This window comes from Pogoniulus pusillus, chromosome 8, assembly GCF_015220805.1.
Source record: "Pogoniulus pusillus isolate bPogPus1 chromosome 8, bPogPus1.pri, whole genome shotgun sequence".
Classification (NCBI taxonomy): domain Eukaryota; kingdom Metazoa; phylum Chordata; class Aves; order Piciformes; family Lybiidae; genus Pogoniulus; species Pogoniulus pusillus.
The window spans coordinates 12,538,173-12,563,754 of record NC_087271.1 but is presented as its reverse complement, the minus strand read 5'-3'; the positions used below and the strand labels follow the sequence as shown (position 1 = coordinate 12,563,754).

The following is a 25,582-nucleotide window of genomic DNA, read 5'->3' as shown; positions in this document are numbered from 1 at the left end:
ACCTGCAGACAGAGAAGATGAGGGGAGTTTTGCTTGGAGTTGGAAGAAGAGACTGGTGTTTCTGGTAATTGCTGGACTGTTTTATTTCCAGTTGCTCACAAGCTGACCCACTGCCTGCCGCAGGACAGCATGGTGCGATGCGTGGCTGTTATCGGGGCTGGGGTCGGTGGTTTGGCTTCTATCAAGTGCTGCCTGGATGAGGGGCTGGAGCCCACCTGCTTCGAGAGGAGTGAGGACATTGGGGGTGTCTGGCACTACATGGTCAGTGGATACTGCCTGCATGGGGAGGATTGTCCCTGGGTTTCTCTCAGATGTCCTTTGCTCTCAGCAAAGATGAAAGGCTGGCCACACCCTCAGGGACTGTCCCTGTTTCAGACACTGGGCCCCCTCTGACTCCAAGGTGGAGAAGGAGAGAAAGGGAGCAAAAGTCATGTTCACTAGATGTTAGTCCTGGTTTATTCCTTGGACCCAAATATAAGGAGGAAAAATACTGAAGTACTTTGTGGGGAAGAAGTCCTTCCCTGCAGATTAGCAAGTGGCACCACTGGCTTCACACAGGGCTCCATGGACAGCAGGAGGGTCAGCGTGTACCGCTCAGTCATCACCAACACCTCCAAGGAGATGTCCTGCTTCAGTGACTTCCCCTACCCAGAGGATTTTCCCAACTACCTACACCACAGCCTCGTTATGGAGTACTTTCGGATGTACGCCCAGCACTTTGACCTCCTGCGGCACATACGCTTCAAGGTGAGCAGTGACCTCGAACACCACTGGGGAGAAGAGCTGTCAGTGGCTGCAGATTCCAGGGCATCACCTAGGTGGGACAGGACAATGTCAAGTGCAGTCCTGCAGGGACCACCTGCCTTTTGCATCCTGAATGCAACCTTTTTGGTTCCGTGTTGGGAATCACGTTCGGTGGAGCGCTATGGGAAGATGACTCTTTGTTCACCAATATGGTTAGATGGTCATATCCACTTTATTTCCGTGATACAGTGACTTATATGCATTCTAGCAAGAGGCGTGCTCAGCTTAAGATTGGTTACAGTCAGAGGGTCCAGAGTTACATGTAAGGTGTGCATAGGTTAACTTATCACAACATTCTAAGGGTCAGCCTTCCAGACCACCCACTCCAGCCCCCTTAGTTATCTAGTCTCTGCCCACTGCAGCTGTGTGTGGGGTGCTCAGTTGTTTACATCTCGATTTCCTAGCCTTGCTGGGAACCAAGGACGTTCTCAGTGCCAGTTACCCATGTTTATGACTTTATGTCCTCGACTGGTGAGAAATTCTTCCACAGTTCCGTGTTTTTAATTAGGCTGCCTGGTACATCGTCCTCACAACACCATCACCAGAGTAATGATGCAGGGCAGGATTTAACAGCTTAGGAGGTGGCATGTAGCTACCTGGGTACCCAGCCTGCTCCCAGCAGCCCCAGCCCTTTGCAGACAAATCTCTCCAAAACATAGCAGAGTCCATGATTGCTATTTTGTTGGGCTTTGGTTCAAGACAACAGTTCTGAGTGTGAAGAAGTGCCCAGATTTCACCACCTCAGGCCGATGGGAGGTGGTCACTGAAATTGATGGTGTCCAGGAGCTGCACATCTTCGATGCTGTCATGGTTTGCACTGGCCATTACCAAGAGCCGTACTTCCCATTGGCTTCTTTCCCAGGTGAGCCTTGCCTCAGCAGTGGGATGGGCTGGGACTGCCCCCTGGAGTTTCACCTACCACCAATGGGTCCCTCAGATGCATTTTCCTCTACAACAAGCCTGCCTGCTGGGGCAGGCATTATTCTCACCCCATGGGAATGGCAGGGGACATTCCCAGGAATGGGAAAAACACCTCATAAAAATGCAGCCAGGCTCTTGCACAATAATTTGCAAGGCAGACCTGAGCCAAGGAGAAGCAGGCGGGTGACATCACCTAGGGAACCAAGACTCCACAGGCTTCTCAGCTGCAAGATGTGGAAGGTAGTGGGCTGGGTGATACAGAAGGTCCAGGCATGAGGCTGGGGCAAGTAAATATATCTGGCAGTAGGAGAAGCTCCCTCATCTCTGCCTAGGTATCAACAATCGCTTCAAAGGCCAATACCTCCACAGCCAGGAATACAAAGATGTGGAGGCTTTCCGGGGAAAGCGAGTCCTCGTGGTCGGCATTGGCAACACCGGTGGTGACCTTGCTGTGGAGCTGAGCCGTGTGGCTGCAAAGGTACAGGTCCGTGGTGGTGCTGAGCCCAACCACAGACCGCAAGAGCTGGCAGCTTGGGAATACGCAGGAAGCTTTGCTCACCAGGTTTCTCAATAAATTGAGGGCAATTGAAGAAGCTCTGCAGTTCCTGAAGCGTTTGGGCCACCCAAGAAGTGGTCATTCAGCAGCTATGGGAACTTTGCAAAAGCCACCGCAAGCTGCTCAGCTCATTTGGATGCTTTGTCCTTTTCTTGGGATAACCCTCTTGGCTCCCAAGTACAGATGGGATTTGCCATTCAGGGCAAAACTGGCAATGAGATGTCTGGGCAGAAGGCTGAGCCTTGTCTTCTCCTCCAGGTGTACCTTAGTACCAGAAGCAGCACATGGGTGGTCAGCCGAGTCTCAGAGCATGGCTTCCCCCTTGACATGGTCCACACCACTCGTTTCAAACACTTTCTTGACCAGCTTCTCCCATCATCCCTAATGAAGAGGATCAAGTTTCGGAGGTTCAATTCTTGGTTTAACCACGCAAACTACGGCTTAGCTTCCACCAAAAGGTGTTTTTTTCTAACTATTTTGCTGGTTGATCAGGGGGCTTAATGGCATGAAATGCTCAACTTCTGATTTTAGGGATACTTGTGAAATAGCAAATCATTGAAGGGGAACTCTGCCCGCAAAAGACATTCCATGTCCCTCACAGATGCTAATATTGCTGTCTTCTTTTCCACCTGCAAGCTCCAACTTTAAGATCATTGTCAACGATGAGCTGCCATTTTGCCTCCTCTCTGGAACCGTTGTGTTGAAGCCAAAGGTGAAGGAGTTCACTGAAAGCTCTGCTGTTTTTGAAGATGGCACAACCGAAGACAACATCGATGTGGTGCTCTTTGCAACAGGCTACATCTTCACATTTCCCTTCCTCGAAGAGTCGGTTCGCGGCCTCTTCGATGATAACCGTTCCCTCTACAAGCGCATCTTCCCTCCACAGCTGGAGAAGCCAACCCTGGCCATCATCGGCTTAGTCCAGCTGACTGGCTCTGTGATGGTGGGATCAGAAATGCAGGCTCGCTGGGTGACGGGGATCTTTGCAGGTGGGAGATGGAGTGTAGAGATGGGATCTATTGAGGTGGGAGGTCTGGGGAAGCCTGATCTGCTGTCCGCAGAGTTGAGGGCTTGTTTTGGCTCCTGCCACAGTACCCATGGTGCCTATGGGCATTAGCAGCATCATAGCCTCTGCCCCCTAGCCACATCCTCATATCCCTGCTGCTAGACTCATGCTGTCATAACTAGCAAGCATGAATGCTCTCAGTAAAAGGGCTGTGAGAATGGAAAGGGGGCAAACTTCTCAGCTTAAGTTGCTGCTGGAGATGTCTGATTTTCTGTGTTCTTCTCAGGCTGGAGCAAGCTCCCTTCCACCACCGTGATGATGACTGATGTTTTGAAGAAGAAGCCACCGGTCAAAAGGTGCATGATGCTCCTGTGCTGGGGGTGCAATGGGCACCATGTGCCAGGATAATCCCAGAGAAAGGGGCATCATGTAGTGGTTGTAGGAGGGACCTGTCTATGTCCCTCCTGCCTTGGATGTATTTATTCCCTCACCACCTGCAGCAAGGTGGGAAAATGCTGTTCTGGCTCCCTGATGGATGATGGACTAAAACACCAAGGCACAGTGCTCTGGGCCAGCTTATGGCCAGACCCAGGGCCTGTAGGTCTCCCCTATCGGGCCTCGAAGCAATGTCCTTATTCTCAGCATGCCAAGATGAAGATTTGGTTTCCTCCAGACTAAGGGTGCCATCTCGTGGCTTCTCTCTTCCAAATCCAGGCAGTTGGGAGCGCTGGGGTCAGGGCCAAGCCCTATCCAGAAACCCCACTGGGTGATACAAGTGGGGGTCAGTTTGGTGTCACTAATTGACGGGTCAGGATGACTATTAGACAAGGATGGAATTCATGTATGTGAAAGCTAACATGCTGCCTTGTTGGCACTGGGATTTTACAGGAGGTAGAGACATGTCATCAGGGCTGTGACACGTGATGGCGGACATGCTGCCTTGGAGCAAGGACGGGATCTTGGGCCAAGTAGGGGATTCAGGCTGGTTTAAGTTTGCCAGCAAAGCAGAGCTGGCTTATAAGACACTGACAAAAACATGGGACAAAACAGACCCATGGGGGTTGTCATCAGGAGTCCCAGCAACTGCAGACACAATACTCTTACACCAAAATGTGGAGACCACAAGGTGCAACAGAGACAATCATGAGGCTGTCCCAGATTTGCTGAAACAGACTCAGTACAAGTCCTCTCTCCTGCAAGGAAGGTGAAGCCTCAAACAGAAAAATCCTAGAGCCCCCTCCCAGCATGGGAGGCTTTCTATATCTCCCAGGTTTTCTAGTCCCCTTGGCAGTCTTATCTGTGAATGCCTCTCAAAATTCACACCTGTGAACCTCCAGGAGAGATGTAGCATGGATATTTGTGTCATTACAACAATAGCAGTATTATGCCAGAATTGGTTTTGAGGCTAGAACTATCCTGTAGATACAAAACAATCTTCTGCCTATTCCTTGCCCTAGGTAACTCCTGGGGATCAACCCTGCAGAGGCTCTTTCAGTGCCTTTAGGTTTACTTGGGGCTGAGGATGCTCAGCGCCAGAGACCAGGGCTTGGCTGCTGTGTGATGTCCAGAGCTTCTGCTTTCTGTGAAACTGGGAGCTGAGATGTGATGATGCTATTGATTTTGTCTCTTTCATGTCCCATTGAAGGCACCCATCTGAGAGAGAGAACTTGAAGATGAGTTTTATTGGCTACGTCGACGAAATAGCTTCATGTGCTGGTGTAAAGCCCAGTGTGCTGAGGCTGCTGCTGACAGACCCTCAGCTGGCCCTGGCCATCTTCTTTGGGCCCTGCACACCCTACCAGTACCGACTGGTGGGACGGGGGAAGTGGAGCGGGGCCAGAGATGCCATCCTGACCCAATGGCAGAGGACACTGAAGCCCTTGAGAACTCGAGTGGTGGATGACTTCTCCAATAGCTCCTCCAGATGGCATTGGCTGTGTCTCCTGGCCCTGCCAGTGGCTCTAACAGCAGGTTTCATCCTTTCTAAATACCACTGGGCAGGCTGGAGCACTTGGGCAAGTCCACAGCAGTAGAAGAAACCCAGTCCTGAGGATGGTGTGAAGATGTGCCACTGCCTGGTGCTAACAGCAGGGCTGGAGCTGGCCTAGTGCCCACAGGACCCTAGACCCTGGTGCCATCTGGTGTCTGACCTCCTCCTGCCAATGTTACACACCTACTAAGGGCCATACAGAGTGTTTACTCCAAACCTGCTGCAATGCGTGTATGTGTCACACCAGCACCAGGCTGGATTTCCAATGGGGTTTTGGCAAGTGCCATTCTGGGGCAGGTTTCCTTCCCTTCTGCTCACCCAGAGCTTCCTCCATAAAAATTCTGCAAGACCCACAACATTTTGAGATTTTCTGCAACACTAAGTGGGGGAATCTTTGTATTTGTCTGGTAACTTCTGGGACATGAAGTAGGGAGCCACAAATAAACCTCGTGGATTTGCTCTGCTGATTTTATTAGTGGTTTACTATCAGTGGGAGTTTCAAGCTTCAGAAGTGGGTCTGTGTGAACCTCATAACGTTCAACAAGGCCAAGTACAAGGTTCTACTGCTGAGTTGGGGCAATCCCTGGTATCAATACAGGCTGAGGAATGAAGGGATCAAGACTAGCACTGTGGTGAATGACTTTAGAGTACAGGTAGGAGAAAAGCTGAACATGGATTGGCAGTGTGTGTGTTCCATTGAGATCCCACCTGCAGTGTTGTGTCCAGATCTGGAGTGGGCTGAGGAGACCACAAAAAAGATCAAAGGGCTGAAGCACCTCTGCTAATGGAGAAAAGCTGAGAGTTGTCGTTCGGCTTGGGAGACCTTATTGTGGCTTTTCAGTACTTAAAGGGGCCGATAAAAAAGTTAGGGACAGAGTTTTTAGTAGGGCCTATTACGACAGGACAAGGGGCGATCTTTTAAACTAAGAGGGGAGGTTTAGACTAAATATGAGGAATATTTTTACAGTGAAGGTGGTGAAGCACGGTCCCAAGGTGCCCAGAGAGAGGTGGTAGACACCCCCTTCCTGGAAATATTCCAGGTCAGGTTGGATGGGGCTCTGAGCAACCTGATCTAGTCGAAGATGGACTAGATGGCCTTTAAGGTCCCTCCCAACTCAAACCAGTCTGTGATTCCAAGAGAGTCCTGTCCAGTGAGAGGAAATATATAGTGACAAACCTACACGGACGAGCGTCCCTGCCACGGCCCCAGCAGCCCCAGGCTGGTGGGGAAACCTGGAACCTAGGGGAACACGGCGAAGCCTCCCTCACGTGTCCGCGGGTGCCCGAGCGGACGGGCGCTGTGTACCAGCGAGAGTGTGTCCGCAGCGCAGGGCTCTCGCTGAGCAGCAGCGGCCGCCAAACGCGGCCAGGCATCCCGGCACGGGGCCGGCGCCGGCGATGCGGACGGCGGTCGGAGCTGCTGCCCCGCCCGCGGCCTCTCGCCACCAGAGGGCGCACCGGAAGCCGCGCGCCCGCCCGACTGCGGCACAGCGTGAGCACGTAAGAGGCCGCGCGCGCGCGCGCGCGGGCGGCGCGGTGAGGTCAGACGTCGTTGGCGCCGGCTTGGCCGCCCGCCATCTTGGCCCCTGTGTGGAAGAGGCTGAGGCGAGGCTTCGCGGCGCCGGGAGCGGTAGCGGCCTCGCCAAGTCCCGGAGCCCCCGGGGAGGCCGGAGCACCGGCCTGCCGCGCTGCCCGACAGGTAAGTGGCGACTTTTCAGCTTTCTGCAGACGCTCTGCGTGCCTGCATCGGGGACCGGTGCCGCGAGCAGCGAGCGGACGGCCTGCGCCGCATGGCCGCGGGGCGGGGGCAGCTTCCGCCCGGTCTGGTGGCGGCCGCCCCACCACCAGCAACGATTCCGCGGACGACTGGGTGTGGGGCGACCTCGGGAGACGCACCCTGCTGCCCGCCGCAACCGAGCGGAGGGAAGCGGCGCTGGGCTCGCGGCGGGTGGGCAGGCCGGGCGGGCCTCTCCGCGCCACTGGGCCGGGCCTGGCCGCGCCGCAGCGCATCGCCGCCTGGGGCCAGGCGCGCCCCGCAACGGGCACGGGGCCGGGTCTCGCCTAGGGACGTCGAGAGGGAGCTGCCGTGTAAGAGCAGCTGAGGCCCCCTTGTGCGGATGTGCTGCTTTATTCTCCCGACATTCTTCCTGTTCGTTCCTCCCCTCGATTTTCTTTTTTAACGGCTCCAAGTCTCCCTCTCTCGGGAGATTACTCGAGAAACTGTTACCTCTGTGCCTGTACATTCACTTTGTGGCTGTGATTCTTCCTGAACCTCAGAGAGAGGGGAGCCTTTTCTTACGGTATGCTGGAGGCACATGCAGGGCATATTGCTTTGCTTTTTTAACTCTGAAATGTTCATCCACAGTTCTTGAGATGTAAGGTAAAAGACTGTTCCTGGGTCGTTTGATGTCATATTGGGAGAGGCCCTTTCAGGAAGGTATTTGTTCATAGGAACGAGATTTGTGGAGGGGTGAACAGAATCAGGGGTGTTCTATTTGTAGTGCCTAAAGGATTTTGAGACCATAGTTAGATGACATGGCTAAAATTCATGCACATAGTCTGCAGTGAGCATAAGGCATTGGGCATAATGGGAGCCATCACCAAGGGATGCAGGGTTTGAAAATCATAGGTCTAAAGATGCCCCACCTAGTTCAGGTCCTCTTTATGAGGAAGGGGTGAGTGTGTGAGCTTGTGGACCTGGGTTTTAAATGAAACATTGTACTTTTTTATGTTTCTCTCTTACGTTCCTTTGTGAAAGGTCTTGGACTGGGTGTCACCAAATAATGGTTTTTCCTTGTTGTTTTTTGGTTCCTTGGGTCATATAGGTACCTTTAGTATAAATTAACCTTATTTCCAATAGGAGGAATAGGTCTGATTTTTAATAGCTTTGATACCACTGCAGTGACACGTCAGGCCTACCCGTTGTCTAGTCTTAAGAGCTCTGCTCAGACAAGAACGTGCTTTTGAAGGGGAGAGGAAACAGGACATGATCTCATTTGTCCATCGGTGGGAAACAAAAGGATTACCAGGCTAAATGCTTTTCAATTTTCTTTGAATTACTCTAGAGATTTTTTTTGCAATGATAATTTTGAGGTGTTTTAATGCAGCTCTGTTATGGTCTCCTTGGGATTAAAGAGTCTCAAAGTTTTGTGAGTTCTTTGAACTAGATGAATGTTCAGTGAAAGTGCAGTTTGTTCCTCAGAACTTTGTGATCAGTGCCTGAGAAACATGACTGCTTTGGAGGTGGCTGTTTAAACTGAAGTAAGCACTTAGCTCTCTCAGAAGCCAGTACTTATGTGTGGAGACCATGATTATGGCCTCTCTGTGTGGCTCTGTCACCTTAATGTATATATGTTTCCTGCATGAAATTTATTTTTTTGGTAAACAATAACTTGTAAAATATGTGTAAATGAATACATAGTCACTTCTGTGAGTCACTTCTGTCTCTGCAGTGTAGTAGCAATTTATAATTTCTTTACTCTCATTTAGACTTCTTAACAGGAGCCCTTGTAAGGATTTTTGTAGTGCTTTGTAGAGTAAAATAATTAGATCAGTCTACATTTTTAACCTGGCCACTGGAGTCGTTGTTTGATAGCACATATTTATAGTATGCATCTTCTGTAGGTTCTGTTTTCCCACATCCCTAAGTCCACTAGAGAAAGTGAAATGGGCCACAAGGAGCAAGGAGAAGATGATACTGTTCAGAAAGGAGCTCTTGTGTAGGTTTAAATGCTATATGTCAATTAAAGAATGTAAGTCAAAGCAGTGGGTAGGTTGTGTGGCATTGAATTTAGCCAAGTGTCCTATGTTACTGAAAATACAAGCTCTTTGTCCGTGTTAACTAATGACAGCAGTCTGTAAGTGGCAAGAGGGTGGAAAATACAGTCCAAATACCATATAAGGATGGCATGGATAAGAGGCTTAGATGTAGAGATAGAAAGAAAAAGGTGGCTCTTGCTGAAGGATTAAACCCTTGTATAGTGTGCTCTTGCAGAGGAATAAACCCTTGTGTAGTGTTAGGGACATGCAAGTGAAGAAAAAACATTCCTCTTCTTTTGAAGGGAGAGTGGAACATCTTTGGAAGCCATATACAGTAATGGAGAGTTCGAGGGGAAGAAAATACCTCTGCTCTGAGAATGCATCATCTTTCCACTCATTGGAGATGGATGTTGGGCTTGTAGCGACGGGAATGCCAGTGGTGTTTTACTGGTAGAACCAGTTGTTCATCTTCTGTTAGACATTTTTTCTTGACCGAGCTTTATGTTCTCATTTTTTGGGGGGGTCTGGGTTTCAGAAAACCCTGTAGAAACTTCTCATGGGTGAAAAGCAGGTGCAAAAATGAAAGCTGAGTGAGGTTTGTGCCAGAAGGTGGAAGGAAATACTCTGTGTTGGGTGAAATGAAGACGGAGTGCACAGAAGTCTTAAAAAATGCATAAAGAGCAGAAGAAGATGAAGTCCTAATAAAAATCAGATGAAGACAGCTTTTATGTCTATGAAGACCAGGCTGACAGAAAGAGACTGTTTTTATTACAAATACCTCAACAGTTACATAACATTCTAACCAAATGCTAATGAACTAGTCTGTTACAGATCACAAACACATATTAAAGGGAGAAGCTGTGTATCGTTCATGTTGCTCCTGGGTTTGTATCTGACTCTGGCCTGATTAATGCTAAAATTACAGTGGAAAATCAACATTATATATAATCCAAAGCATGCCGGTGATGAGTTTTAACTGCTGTGTATTAGAAAATAACGTGGGCTGGGGTTTCAGCTGCTTGTAGCATCAGAGAGAGGCATTACTGCACTTTATATTCTGACACATCAAATGCACAAGCAGTGCTGGAAGAACTGTGGCATCACCTGGTACTAGATGGCTGATAGAAGAAGAGTCTAGTAAATATCTCTTTAAATCAGTATACAGCTGATTTCCTAAGTGAAATGACAATTTTACTAAATTTTTAGTTAGTTGGGATATAAGATGTAGTTCATCATGCTCAGAGGTACCAAATGGATTTTCATAATAAAACCAGCAAAGGATAGGCGCTGCTTTTTTATGGTAGGAAATCCACCTCTCTCAGAAAACCAAACCTTTTTAGGCTTTACTCATTAAATTACATAAACAGCTATAACTTGTAGAACTAATATTTTCTAAGCATGCGACCGTAATATTACTAGATTTAATGTTTGCAGATTTTCACTTATACTTTGCAGTTATTACTGTAGACCAAAATAGTTTAAGTTTATTCTTGGAAAAAGAGACATGGTTTAACTAATTTGAGTCTTGAACTAAGATGGAAGTGCAGGAGCATCTTGATTTTGTTTGAGAAGTCAGTGATTTTCTTTCATTTTAAGACCTGATACACTTTAGAACTTAATATATTTCCTTCTATTTTGAAGTAACCATATATTCCACTGAAGGTGGTTGGGTATTTTTTATACCACAGATGAAGCTATTGGCATGGACAGAGCTTTGTCATGTGGTGCACTTAGCTGTGAATAAAGAAAAGTTTATTGGTAAGTATTGTGATAATAGATTGAGTCTTAATTATTTACCTGCTGTATCTTGAAAGCAGAGTATCAAGAGATGTGTGGGAATTTTTTTTGTTTTGCTAAGTGGAGTGAACAGATCCAAAGGCAATGAAGATGTTCAACTTCCATGTCTAGCCATTTGGCAGATTCAAGTTCACTTCCATGGAAAATGGGATCTGTAATGCTGAAGGCAGGTACATAAAGCTGTGTATGCTGATGAGGTTTTTCTAATTTAGCCCCTCACAGTTTTGAGTTTAGTTTGGGAGGGATTTTTTGCTTTATAAAAAGAAAATGTAAATTAATCAAGTCTAAAGCAGAGGGCTGAGTTTGACCTTTATTGCGATTAACCAGTTCAGAATTGTTTCCAGTGTGGGTTTTGCAAATACAGCTCTTACATGCTGAGCATCGTTTTGGTGAAGGTGGTGATGGTCTCTGTTCCAGGAAACTAGGAAGTCACAAGTAAAAACCTGTAACCAGAGATCCAGAGGGTGGTGGGCAGCAGGCAGAAGACTTTTTGAGTGGCCATGAGCTCTCTCCAAGCTGGACCAAATCAAGAAGTAAATTTTACCACCTTTGTATGCATAGGAGTGAAGCTGGTTTTTATTAATGGTGTCAGTGGTGTATTTTAAGCTGGTACATGTGGTAGCCCTGGCTCTCAGTATCACAGTGGGAGTGTCTTTAGAGCTTTAAAAACAAATATGCTGCAACATCTCTTAATGCAGAGGATAAATTACATTATTACTGAGGTGTATAAATCAGGTTAGAAATATGGTGGGAACCACAGGCAACACAGAATTTGAGTATTGAGCAAGGTGAGAAGCTTTGAAGTTGGTGACAAGTAGCTTAAGTCATTGTATAACTGATTAATGGTTTTGAGAGTTTTAATACTGCACTGAAGTTGTAGAAAACTATCATTTATTCTGTTGATTATATTAGTATACTTCAGAATAGACTCTTCAATAACAGATCTTGAGAAGTTGAACAGAAAAAATATTGAAAAAATATCTGGAGAAGAGGTTCATGATTCTATGAGTCTATAAATACATATTGGCACATCTTTATAAAGAGAAGTGAAAATTCTTAAAGATGTGGCCTTAGAATGAATCTTGTGCACTTCCAACATATCCTCAAGGAGTTCATGAACAGAAAAGCTTGCCTGAATATTATTTCAAAGCAACAACCAACTCCTTGAAGTTAGTTGTAATTGCTTTTTAAGGACTGGTCTATGAATATGGGCTTTGGAAAAGCAAGTTTTGCATGAAAACTTTTGTTTACTTGCTGCTGAGGTGAGGGATACTTCAGAGGTGCTGAAAGGTAGGATGTAGGTGGAGTGAAATCCACTACTCAGAGCAAGTTGCAGTTCCTTGGGAAGAACACTCAAAGTAAATGTCACTTCCTCTGTCAATAAATATTAATTATTGCGTTGGGGCTTGGAAATTGTGGTAAAGAAGCATAAAGTGGAAGTCTTGAAAAAGATTGAGTTATTCGCAGTGAAGGATGGCTTTACATTTTTCTGCTAATCTTTCCTGTCCAGTATGGCGTGGGTGAAGAGAGTTGGAAATATGCCAGCAGTTTAAATGGCATTGTTTCACAGTTTGTAATAAAGTGCAAGGGGTTTTGTGGTAAGTGTGTTAAAAGGGAAGAAAAATGAAACACTGGAGAAATGGCTAATTTTAAATAGCTACAACTTGTGCTACTCTTCTGGTCTATTTTCATGAACCTATTGATTATCTTTTATCAGCTTCCTAAAGGAAAGTATTTTGTACCAAATGCCCTGACAGACTTAAGGAGTCGTATCTTGTTCAATTCAGCTGTTTCTGGTACCCTACTGCAGCCAGCTGCCTGCAGAAGAACAGATCCTGAGTGCTGCTGAGCCTGCAGTTGGAGTCGAATCTGCTGAAGTGCAACCTGAAGGGAAGCTCAGCTTGCTGCTACTCTTTGTTTAGCAATAAGAGAAAATTCAGTAATATGTGGAGAATTCTTTTCATATCTATCTTTTTTTGCTGTAGGGTGCAAGCAGTTTTGTTTCCTTTGTTGCAAATGGATCTCCAAACCCTCCATCATCACCAGCTCTGATTGTTTTTCCTGTGCAATTAAATCGAAATGTAGCAAGTGCAGAGAAGTGCTGACCCTTTAAATATTTTCAACACTCTCATTCAAACAGATGTGGGAACATCTGTATGCCATCAGTTTTCTAGTTTCTTTTTGCAGCCCTACTGTGGACTCTCTTCTGCTCTCCTGGTCTCAGCTTGACAGTGCAACCATTACTCAGGATGCCACTAAGAGGGAAACTCCCCATGTCACTTTCTGGGAGTATGGGGACAATGGGTACATTACTATTTTTGCCTTTCTGCAGGATGGTGTGGTGCAATTGAGCAAAACCCAAAGTGGTACTTGTGACAGCATGCTAAGTGTGTCATTATTTTAAGGGACTGTTCGTGATCTTAGCCACTAAGAGATGCCTTTATTGAGAGTGGTTGTGGTCAGAATAAACTGACCTAAATTAGTTTGTAGGAAGCTTAATGAATAGTTGTAACTTTCTCAACTAGAAGAGAATTCTGATAGGTAAGACAGATGGCATTAGTTTTCTGTATTCAGAGAAATGTGCTGTATCCCAACCTACTATTTGAATACTGTACTTTGATAGCAGGTACATGGCTTGTTTCTGCAAGGATTTGCCTTAATTTATTCCCTTTTTCTCAAATAGGCAGTGATTCATTTTTGAGAGCTTTGAAGTTTTCTTATTCTTCTAAATAATGGAAATTTCTTTAATAAAGGCTTTTGCAAATCTGAAAATGAAAAAATCTCATTCAGCATCTGCAAGTTGAAAAGCTAATTGGGTGAAAGCACTTACATTGTTCCCAGAAGTAATGAGAATGCATCTCATTATAATGCTCTCTTTAATTTTATAGAAATTGCACTTGTATTATTTTGTCTTGGTCCTGGCTTCCTTCCAGCACTTCAAAACTTTTGCCACAATTCAAAGTTTGCAGTTTTAAAAAGTGTCTTAACCAACTGGAAACTCAAAAAATCGACCTTATAAACAAAGTGCTTTGCTGCTTAGTAGCAAGAAATAAAGACATGAAAAAATGGTCAAGGAGCAGACAAGGAGTAGAATAGCCTCTCTTAAAAGTGAGTTGCAAAGAGGTTTTGGATCTTACATTATCAGAAATTGAATACAGATTTAGTTGAAGTGTATTTAGTAATCTTGCAAAACATCTAAATTATTTATGTTTGAGGATTATCAGAACATGTCAGGAATAGCTGTCTTGTGCTAGTGCATTAGCTTTATGGTGTGCTAGTTCTGATCTAGGTGTGGCATGCACTGTCAGTCTCAAGTATCCTGAAAAACCCTTTCTGACAAATTGGCTGCTTAAATGTACTTTAACTTGAAGATGGGTCGGTACTTGATGCAGACTTCTAATATAGCACAGTTAATAGCAGTAACTAATCTTTGTGATTTTTACTGGAGCTGTGGCGGTAGTGTTAATTTCCTTTCCACTAGTGTGGCTTGTGTGGAACAATTGAGTAAATGAGCTGATCACTTAGGATGCCAACAAAGGCTACAATGTATTTCCCATTGTCACTATACCCCACTGTTGAGATTTTAGTCTAGTAACTGTGTTTTTCTCATGTAATATCGACTGTGGTCTCTTCAGGCTTTTTATTCAATTATCAATGAAAAACAGTATTTATTTTCCATTGCTGATTTGTTGTGCCTTAATTACCTAAACTGGGGCTTGTTCTAAAAGAAGTTGAAAGCTCATTCCACTAGCCTGTTGGTTATTACTATTTGAGTTTGCCAGCAGATCTACAAAGAACTATTTCTTTAAGCCTAAGTCCATGTTTACTTCAGTCATCAGTGAGAACAAATTCAGCCTTCCGAAACAGTGATTGTAAGGACGGAAGATATGCTGGTTTAATTTTGATGTCAGTATATTTACACCAAGTTCTTTCTTTTCTGTTTCAGTAGAGGTGGATGCTGGACCCAATGTCTGGTTTAGTGATAAGGGGTATTTCTGGTTCTCCTATTTTATGCTGTCTGTGACACATGCAGTTGTGGTGTACAACTTCAGCCTTAAAGAACATTCTCTTTGTTGTTTGGTTGTATGTGAATTCCATCAGTATACTAGCATAAAGAACTATCCTTCATGGTGCAAAGGAGTTTGAAAAAACTACTTAAGTAGATTTTCTATATTTGGAAGCCAAATCAGTCAGTTATGTCTAAATCTTTGAAGGCTATCATTAGTGGTTTTGGCTACACAGATTTAAGGATGAATTTGGACGTAGGGCATTTAGCTACTTGAAAGCGCTTGAATGCTGAGGTGAGTAATCACTTAAATTTTTTTCAGTGAGTTATGGGAATGGATTTCTCTAAGCCAAGTGGTTTTGCTGCTGGAGATGACAGATGTTGTATTTTCAGTTCAAAATTGTGATGTAAGTCTTCTAAGTAGAATTTTTTTTTTTTTTTTTTGGTGGGAGCTTGCATATTTCTTTTAGTACAAGCTGTGAAGTTACTCTTGAATTTACTTACCTGTCCTTTAGGTGTTCAGAGGGAGGGAATTCGTGGCTGCATGTGGAACATGGATGTGCAGTGCTAACGATGTTGCAGACTAGGAAGTTGTGGGCAGGATTTTTTTTTTTTAAACTCTTTGGTCATACTTGTACCTGTTTTCATTATCTAGCCTCTGGCAATTTGAAGAATTGCGTTCTACTAAGCAAGGATGGGGAGCAGCTTTGGATCATCTGTGTTTAGGTTGCAGATGCAAAATACACGGAAGTGACCATGTTTGATATTTGACTTTAATGCTTGGTACTTTTAGAGTAGAAATATATTTTTAAAGTGTGAACTTATCTTTAAAATACAAAGGTATTGTTCTTCCTTTACAATGTAAATTTACTAGAAAAGTGACTAGAAGAAATTGGAAACCATAATATAAAGACATAGGAGCAGTAGTCTGAGAAAATGTTCTTCTCTACTGGGAGGAAGGACAGGGTATAGCTGTCAGTTGGTCCTGAACTCCCTTTAAGTCACCTGTTCATCTGCTGCTGGTTACTAGGTGCCTGCAGTTCCAGACTTCATGCACTGCCTGTTGCATGGGAGCAGCTGTTGCTTTATGTCTTCTTTGTCAAGGTGATATGCGTCCTCCTTGCAAATTCTATTTGTTGTCTGGGAAGCCCCAGTGGATCTGTTTGTATCTTAGTAGCTACAAAGTAAAAGTGAAATAAGTTCTTGTCTCTATGTGATTTTTCTGAAAGGCAGCAGTGAAACTACCCATAAAAAGTTACTAGCTGTTTTGCAACTTCAACTCAAATCATACCCTGTAGGAACTTCCTATTGACTCTACCAAGAGAGATCCCTAAATAGATTGGAAGTGTTGTGGCTTTAGTAAAACAAACTGAAAATATTTTCAATTGGTCAACCCCTTTGAGTAAGAGAAGTCATCATGCCAGTGTTTTATCCTCCTTTTTTTTTATCTTGGAAGAGAGACTTTTTTTTTTCCCTTCATTTGAACCACTTCTCTGACAAGAAAGTGTCTAATAAAAGTTAAGTAGTCATTGTTTGTCTTTTAGTACTTATCAAACTTCAAAATTTGCATTCTTTATACATCTCAAAATTTTGTCGTTGTTCTTGATAATTTGTAACTTTTGTAGTCAGTTATTTTTATTTCAAACGTTTCATTGATAGCACTTTGAACATTTTAGATTTAATTCTTCAAATGATAAATCTGGGTTTATGTGGAATAATCAGCAGCCAGAAAAATACTTCAAAATGTAGTGACTAAGCTAAAGTAGAGAGAGATACATGTATAATTGTAGAGAATCACCAAAAATTTATGAAGGTGCTTACTTTAGCATTTTGTTCATAAGAATAGTTGTATTTGAGTGCCTCCTGACATTAACTCCTGTACTCATTTTGGCTGGGGTAGGGTTAATTTTCTCCATAATAGCTGGTATGGGACTGTGTTTTGGATTTGTGCTGGAAAGAGTGTAGATAACACAAGGATATTTTTGTTACTGCTGAGCAGTGCTTACACAAAGTCAAGGCCGTTTTTGCTGCTCAACGCCACCTTGCCAGCAAGTAGGCAAGGGGTGCACAAGTAGTTGAGAGGGGATGCATAATAGCTGACCGTAAATGATCAAAGAGATATTCCATACAATATGATGTCATGCTCAGGATATAAGCTGAGGGAAGAAGGAGAAAGAAGACACACACCTTTGGAGTACTGCCATTTGTCTTCCTGGGCATGGCTAAACATTTGCCTGCTAATGGGAAGGAGCATGTGAATTCCTTAGTTTACTTTGCTTAATAAACTGTCCTTATGTTAAGTCATGAGGTTGTTTTTTATTTTTGGTCTTCTGATTCCTCATTCCACAGAGGGATGAGCAGCTGTGAGGTGCTTGGTTGCCAGCTAGGGTTAAACCACCATATCTTCTTCCCTTACAAAAGGCAAAAGTAATCATAAGAGCTGTTGATGAATAACTTCTATTATCCAGTAGAAAGCAGGAGACCAAAATCTAGCCACTAGTGTAAAATACAGAAGAAAATTATATACATAAGCATTGAATCCCTGGGAAACCACCTTTCCTTAGATAATATTTCATAGAATGGTTTAGATTGGAAGAGATCTCAAAGGTAATCTAGTTCCAACCCCTGCCCATAGGCAGGGACACCTTCCACTAGAACAGGTCACTCAAGGCCTCATCCAAACTGACCTTGAACACCTCCAGGGAGAGAGCATCCACAGCATCCCTAGGCAACCTCTTCCAGTGTCTCACCCCCCTCACTGTAAAGAACCCTTTCCTAACATCTAATTTGAATCTCCCCTCCACCGGTTTAAACCCATTACTCCTTGTCCTGTCATTACAAGACCTTGTAAGTAGTCCCTCCCCAGCCTTCCTGTAGGCCCCCTTCAGATACTAGAAGGCTACTATAAGGTCTTCTCAAAACCTCTTCTCCAGGCTGAAGGGCCCCAATTCTTAGCAGAGGTGCTCCAGCCCTTTGATGATCTCTGTGGCCCTCCTCTGGACCCACTTCAACAGGTTGATGTCCTTGTGTTGGGGGCTCCAGAACTGCATACAGTTGGGGTCTTGAGAGCAGAGTAAAGGGGCAGATTACCTTACCTTGCTGGCCACACTTCTCTTGATGCAGCCTAGGACACGGTTGTTGTCTGAGCTGCATGTGCACACTGCTGGCTCATGTTGAGCTTTTCATCAACCCAGACCCTCAGGTTCTTTTCCTCAGGGCTGCTCTCCAGCCTATAACCACCCAGCCTGTATTTGTGCTTACTCAGGTCCAGGTAGATGGTGTCAGTTGCCTTCCCTTGTCCACTGTTGCTGTGACTTTATCATAAAAAGCCACTAAATTTTGCCCTTGGTGAAGCCGTTGCTGTTTACCACCAATCACCTCTGCTTTATTTTCCATTTGCCCTAGCAGAGCTTTCCGGAGGATCTGCTCCATGATCTTGACAGGCACAGAGGTGAGACTGACTGGTCTGTAGTTCCTGGGGCCATCCTTTTTTCCTTCTTGAAGGTGGCTATTATGTTTTCCCTTTTCCAGTCAGCAGAAACTTCAGCAGTCTGCCATGACCTTTCAAATATGATGGACAGTGGTTTAGCAATTTCATCTGCCAGTTTCCTCAGGACCTGTGGGTGGATCTCTTAAGGCCCCATCGACTTGTGCATGTTCAGATTCCTTAGGTGCTCATGGACATCATCTTCAATTATAGTGGGCAGATCTTCCTTCTCCCAGTACTTACTTTCGCCTTCTGCGACTTGGACAGTGTGGTTGGAGCCCTTGCCATTGAAGGCCAAGACAAAAGTCATTGAGCACCTCAGCATTATCCATATCCTTTGCCATCAGCTCTCCATGTCCTTTCTGGAAGGGTCCCACATTCTCCCTAGTCCTCCTTTTCTCACTAATATTCCTGAAGAAGTTCTTGTTCCACTTCATGTCCCTGTCCAGATTTAATTCTAGCTGTGCTTTAGCTTTCCTGCCCTGACCTCTGGTTGCACAATTTCTTTGCGTTTGTCCCAGGTTCCCTGTCCTTGCTTCCACTCTGAATGTGTCCAGGAGCTCTCTATTCATCCATGCAGGTCTCCTGGCGTTCTTACCTGCCTTCCTCTTCTCCTGGGCCTGGAGGAGGTGATCTTTGACCATTGAGCTTTCCTGGGCCCCACTTCCAGACATGACACCCTGCTGTCGGTGGAAAGGTGGCCAGAGTCACAATGCAGACACCAATGTGGTTAAAATCGTGCTCCCTTTATTGTGGTGGTACAGCATCTTTTATGCCAAACTCAGAAGAGGCATATTCAGCTAACTTAGTTTAAGATTGGTACGTGTAAGACAGAGATAGGTTAAGGCTTAAAGAAAACAATTGTAGAGTCTGCCTCCTGCAGCCAACAGATCCTGCCCCCTTGCAGCTGGACATGGGGGTTTGTTTCCTGGACTTAGTTTCTGCCTCTGATATGGGCTCAGGGTCACTCTTTGCAGCATGAGTTGCTCACGTTTATCAAATCATGTCCTCTGTCAGCAAGAAATGCTTCCATGTGCTGCCAAGGAGATCCCTGAAGAGGTTGAAGTCTGCTCTTCTGAAGTCCAGAGCAGTGAGTTTGCTATGCACCCTCCTTGAGGATCTTGAACTTTACCATTTCATGGTCACTGCAGCCAAGGCTACCCTTCAGCTTCACTCACGAGCCCCTCGCTGTTAGTGAGTACTGGGTCTGGCATAACACCTTTTCTTGTGGGTCCCTCTACCACTTGAAGGAGGAAGTTATCATCAGTGCATTCCAGGAACCTCTTAGATTGCTGGTGCTCTGCTATGTTGTCCTTCCAACAGATGTCAGGGTTGTTGAAGTCCCCATGAGGACCAATGAGTGTGAAGCTTCTCCTGTTTGTTTGTAAAGGGCCTCATCTGCTTAACCTCCCTGATCAGGAGGTCTGTAGCAGACTCCTCCTATAATGTTACCTTCCCCTGCCTTCCCTTTAACCTTACCCATAAACATCCCCAGGTGGAGCTCCGTGGACTCTAGTTTATCATTGATGTAGAGGATAACACACCCTCCCGTTTTCCCCTACCTGTCCCTCCTGAAGAGTCTAACTATTTCACAAGCTCCAATTGTGAAATCCATCCCACCATGTCTCAGTGATGCCTTAACCTCATAGACTTGCACATATTTGCAATTCTTCCTGTTTGTTCTCCTTGTGTTAGCGTAGTGGCATTACAGTTGTGCCTTTATTTGAGCTAGCTTACTGATTTTCCCTTGCCCTCATCTTTGGAAACTATTTTCTCAGTCTGTACTCCCACCCTAGGGTCAGATCCCATGCTCAGGCAGCTCTGTAGCTATCAACCCTCATGTCATCACTAGTACCTGGATTAACACATGATGTTTTCCAGTTCACAGCTACTACCTGAAGAAGGTGAATTTAGGTAGTATTTGTCAAAATGCTGGATAGCTTTATTTGATATTCTGATTATAAGCATTCAGAAATGTATTATGCACAAACTAAATTAATTGAAAACTCTGTTCTTTCTCCAGTTCTTAACTAACTGTACTAGAACCAATCTGCCTGTGAAGGACAGTCACTTCAGAAGTAGATTTTATAAACAGTACAGATACCAGAAATTGTCCTTAGCTGAAAGAAAGAAGCTGTGTGACCCATGAAAATACGTAGTGTTTTTTTGATGATTTTATTGTCAGAGTACTTACTGTGTCTGTGGCTTTTTAGTCCCTTGTTATATGGGCTATTTGAAAAGACATGTTGGTCATGATTGATCTTATAGTTCATGCTTATTTTGGTAGGGCTGTTCCACAGGAATATGATTTCTGTTCATGTTAAATGAAATGCTCATGCACATACAGTTAAACAGGTATTTGAATTTGTGGATAGAGACAAGTTTGCATAGTTGCTGTCCTTATATCTGTGTTTTTTTCTATTCCAGCCAGCTGCTTGTAATTAATTTTTCCTCTGTTTTCAAGAGTGCACTGGGAAAAAAAGAATGAATAGAACTGACAGATTATTTTAGTCCACAGTAATGTTTTTCTGTTGCAGGATGTGTCTTAGAAGTTTATCTTAAAAGTGCTAATCACTCTTAACTAGTGCCATGTTATACATTGGAGACTGCTAATAAAAGTTCTCTGAGATGATGTGGTTTGTTGCTGGTTGTCCTATTGGGAGGCCATATTCTAGGTGACCACCATTTCTCTCAGAAGACAATTCAACAACCTCTTGCAGTCTTTCTAAGGCAACAAAAGATTTGCTTGCTCTATAGATTACTAGTTTAAATTAACATGCTTTGTTGTAAAGTTATCTTCTGTGTGTACTTTCTGTGGGTGGCTAATTTTAGTTGTTTTTCATTGCTTAGCTGCTCTATTTAGACTGTTGTTAGATGTCTCTTAGAACTGATGCAGATATCTTTGCGGATGCTCTTCTCTGGCATCCACAGACTGCCTTTTTTTTTTTTTTTTTTTTGTAAGATACATCTATGGGATAACATCCTAAACTGGCTTTCTTCTGTCATGATGTGTTTTCCACTTGACATGTGTAGTTGTGGTAGTGTTTTGGCAAGACTTTTTTTAAGTCCTTGAAGGTGAATAATCTGAAGAATGGTAGAATTAGCAAAGTCTGCTTTTAAAAGGTGCTTTAGTTCTAAGGAACAAAGCTCATTTAATCTTCTGTTTGGCCATTAACAGCACTCCTTTATAGATTGTATAGAGCCTCAGAGATCAGCTTGTGCTACAGTATTTCCTCTGAGGTGAAGGATATAGAAGAAAAGGTCATTAAAATTGTTTTCTTTTCCCACTCAGCCCCTTACCTTCACAGAATTTCTACAATCATTGCAATTTTAGCAGAGTTGAAAGAGGATGCAGAAAACTTGTAAGATCAAAATCTAGAGATGAGGAGAGAAAAATGAAAGTGGAAATGTGTATTAGTCTGTTTTTTGAAGGAAGTAATACTTAATATGGGTCTGGCTCAAGAATGAGCTGTAGTGAGATCTACCCAGAACTCTTTGAAGATTTGGAGAGTTTCTGTTCTTGTAGATCATAGAACCATATTTGAGATATGTGAAGGAGAAGCTGAAAAGTCCCCAGAATCCTACCTCAATTTTCAGCAACTACATGCTTGAAAGTTAACACTGCTGCAGATGGTTTTCAGATTGGGGGGAAATTCTGACCTTATGGGTTGTTGGTTTTGTTTTTCTTTTTTAGATTATTTGATTTGATAGAGCTGCTTGCTGTTTAAATATTACTGGAGGTTTTTGAAGTTTGCTTTCATGTTATATTAAGCCAGCTATCTTTTAGTGGTGAAAATAAATGGACAAAATATGTTTCTTTTCAATAAAAACAGGACCTGAAACCCTCAGACCCAGAATGATGCTTTGGACACTAGAAAGTTGAAAACACAAGGTCATCAGTAAGAGATAGTTAGTGTGCATTGTGCATACACATACCCATGCTATGTTTAGTTGTAATTCCATTTGTTATTTGCATCCAACCTTCTCTGCACAAAACAGTATAGTCAGTAATTGGTCAATATTTTTGACATTCATTTGAAATGGCAGAGTTCCTTAGTAATTAATTAGTTTCTTTAGTGTACTTAAAATGAGGTATGAAAAGTCTTCCTGAATATTTCTTGTTTTCTGTTTTGAGAGAGGTGCTAATGCATTCCATTTATGAATAAACTTTCATGTCGTGTTCTTCTATGTTTCCCACTTGACAGATGAGCATTTGAGGCACCAAGAGTTGAAAGTCTTCGGTAATCTTCAGGTTTCAGTCTTGAATGGTGTGCTTTGCCTTAAGTCATTACAGCTTCCTTCTCCAAATTATCCAAATTACAGTTCTTGGAATGGAGGTGATAGGACTAGATACGCTTGCTGTTGAATTTACTTAATGTTTTTAAGACTTCAAAATCCTGCAAAGTGAATGTTCAGGCTTACCTACCCTAACCGTCAGTGTGCTTGTAGGTTAAATAGGCATGAGTGTGATGTTAGAACATAGGACTGCATAAAAAATAACTGTGTTATTGCTGAAGATGTCTCTTGACATCTAACATTCATGTCAAAAATAAAGACTACTTTATACACATAGAGTTTGTTGGGCAGTCATTTGTGCTTACATCATCTTGAATGGGATATCTGGAACCTACAGGGAAGAATAATCTTCCTAGTAGTGAGGAATGGTGGGTGCTGTATCTCAAACACACAGAAACATTAACTAGAAGACTGTAACACAGTTCTTTCCCACGATAGTAGTAAGAGTTGATCTGTCCCCACCGAAAGCTGTGGATAAAGCAGCTAAGTTTCTGCCTAAAACTTTATACAACTCTTTTCCCCTTTCCATGCCTGTTTGTATATGTTCACAGAGAAAAGAAACTGTTGTAGCTTACCCAGAATGCTTTTCTGTTCTTGCATGTGTGGAGAAACTCTTTTTTTTTCTTACATGTAACAAAACTACAGAATTCCAACAGAGACATGGCAGGAGGGAAGGAAGGAAATCAGACAAGGATTTCCAAATCAGGTTGCTAGATATTTTAAATTTCTTATTACTCCAGTCCTCAAAACTAATCTCAAAATATGTAATATGTTCTTCCCTGTTTAACCCCCTAAGAGTCTTTTTCCAAAGTGGAGGTAAAACCTTTTTTAGTCTGCAGTTGGTCCTAATGGAGCACTGTGCAAAGTTGCAAGTTGTCAACCTAGTGCCATGACAGCCTAAACAACTTGTCTTGGAATTGTGACATGATGGGCATAGATGGAACTTAGTGGGAAAGGTCTGTGTGCTATGTATGTGGGTTTTAGTTGCTGGGGGTTGGTTATTGTTTAAAAAAGATGATCTTGCAGTCCAGAATGTACTGTATTCTGCTCTACCAGCTGTAACTATCAGAGGGAGGGTACAAGTTCTTTAATACAGACCAGGATATCTAGAATTTGTGGCAACTACTGTGCTAATTTCTGTACACATACTTCTGTGTTCATTGAAGAATCTAATTAAGCCAGCCAGTTTTAGTCTGAAAGGACAGTCTGATATAGAAACTACAGTAATAATTTTAACCTCAGAATCTTAAGGGCACAGTGAAGGTCAGTTAACTTGATAGTGGTACAGTGACTGAAACGTTTGGGAGCATTGCACCTTCAGTAATTCTGCACAGTAGTAACTGTAGTCATTCAAAATGAGTGCTTGCTTTAATTTCTTGATGGCCGCTGGCAGAGCTCATTGCACTTGTGCCGTTGCCTGTCCTTTTGTTTTCTATCATAGTAGTTACTTAATGCTGGGAAGTAGTTCTGTTATTTTCTATATGTGGCTGCTGTTCAGAGGTGTACAGCTGTCTCATGTTCATGCAGCAATGATTCTTAGCCTTGAAGATAACAGCACTTTGGATTTGACTAGTAGAGTTCCGACTAACAGCTAGCTTACTGATAATAACAACAAATATAAATACAAGGGTAAATTTGGGATCACTTGGTAAGTTTATTACTTCCTAGTCTATCGTATGGACAAATGAAACCTATGCTGTGTTAAAATACCTGATACATGGTGCTACAGGGAAATGATTCCAGTGCTGTATAGGAATGTACCATATACAAGTAAAAATTGAGTGAAAAGAAAAACGTATTGGAGCTGGATACAACTCCAAAATCAGTTTCATTTTGTATGACTTGAAACCATGCACTTACCTCTTTGTGACTGTTAAATGGCACTGGGTGTTTGTTTAAAATATGTTACCTGGCAGGTATGTTTGTAGAGAGCCAAATGGGCTCTTCAAAGGGAGGATTTGTCATCTCTGTCTTGAGTACCTGGTCTAAAGTCTAGTTTTGCAAGAATGTCTTTTTTGGCAACCAGTATCCAGTCTAAACAGTTAAATATGAATGTATTGACTGGCCTAGTTTAAAACAGCCACCATTTGTAGTGTCTGGTGTATTTTCTGCTGTCAGGTTACTGAGCCATGTGCAATTTTAATCCATTTGAAATACTGTTTCTTTTTCTTTGTAGTGTAATGTTGGAAAAACTTGTCAAACAGTATGAATTTTAATACTCCAAAAAGCAGAGAGCTCAGCTGTAATGAACACACCAATTTTTGTAAATTTGACATCAAAAGCATTATTGGAGAACATGGTCACCGCCTCCTGTTCTCTGAGCTCTCAAATGTTCTGGAAATAACAATTGCTATAATTAAGATATGCTCAAGTATGAATTCTGTCTTACTCTGTAAAGAAGAGAGCTATGAATAAGACTTTCAGTGTTTGATCTTTACCAGAGGTACAGGCTTTGGGAAGTATGACAAAAATTCAGCATCACCTTAAACTGTCCTCAAACTGCCTGCATCTGTTGGAGCTTCACTACTTTCTTGAACTGAGGATGGCAAATAAATTACTTGAGTCATCTTTTTTCTTTTCCCTTAGCTTCTAGATTATTCACTGTTATGAAGCTTCTTGTTTAGAAAACCTGTGACTGAGATGAGTTGGGCTGAAAATTAAAACTGTATGTATTTTCACTTGAAAATGCGTGCGAGCATAGCCAAGTAGTTATACAGTGTGTTGCTTGATACGGTTATGTGCACATTTGAAAGTTCCTTTGCCACCCATGCACTTCTGGTAATTACCTGCCCAGTACCTGTCCTTTTGCTCCAGAATAAAATGGTGGATTCATTATAAATATATGTGAGAGCAGATAGGAATAGGAGAATTGGAGGGAAGGAACCTGCTAAGCTTTCACAGACACTATACTGAAGACTTTATGATAAAATTAGTTTCCTCATAGAAGAGGATAGTGCAGT

At 43.4% G+C, this 25,582-nt stretch overlaps 2 protein-coding genes across 15 annotated transcripts in view; both read left to right on the top strand.

Moving 5' to 3' along the window:
- Positions 1-114: 114 nt before the first annotated feature.
- LOC135177380 (dimethylaniline monooxygenase [N-oxide-forming] 4-like) lies at positions 115-5,736 on the top strand. 2 transcript variants are annotated; one of them, XM_064147275.1, is made up of 8 exons: positions 115-261; positions 559-747; positions 1,504-1,666; positions 2,058-2,203; positions 2,540-2,739; positions 2,918-3,270; positions 3,574-3,643; positions 4,933-5,736. In XM_064147275.1, the coding sequence occupies exons 1-8, from the start codon at positions 130-132 to the stop codon at positions 5,318-5,320; spliced, it is 1,641 nt and encodes a 546-aa protein (XP_064003345.1). In that variant the 5' UTR covers positions 115-129; the 3' UTR covers positions 5,321-5,736. The 2 variants fall into 2 exon arrangements, with proteins under 2 accessions (XP_064003345.1, XP_064003344.1); XM_064147274.1 differs by lacking the exons at positions 115-261; positions 1,504-1,666; positions 2,058-2,203 and having other exon boundaries at positions 409-747.
- Positions 5,737-6,818: 1,082 nt separating this feature from the next.
- PRRC2C (proline rich coiled-coil 2C) overlaps positions 6,819-25,582 on the top strand; it is a 76,148-nt gene continuing 57,384 nt past the window's right edge. For all 13 annotated transcript variants that reach the window (XM_064147272.1, XM_064147271.1, XM_064147264.1 and 10 more), the window contains exon 1: positions 6,819-6,976. The gene's annotated coding sequence lies outside the window, so the exon portion shown is untranslated. The remainder of the gene's footprint in view (positions 6,977-25,582) is intronic.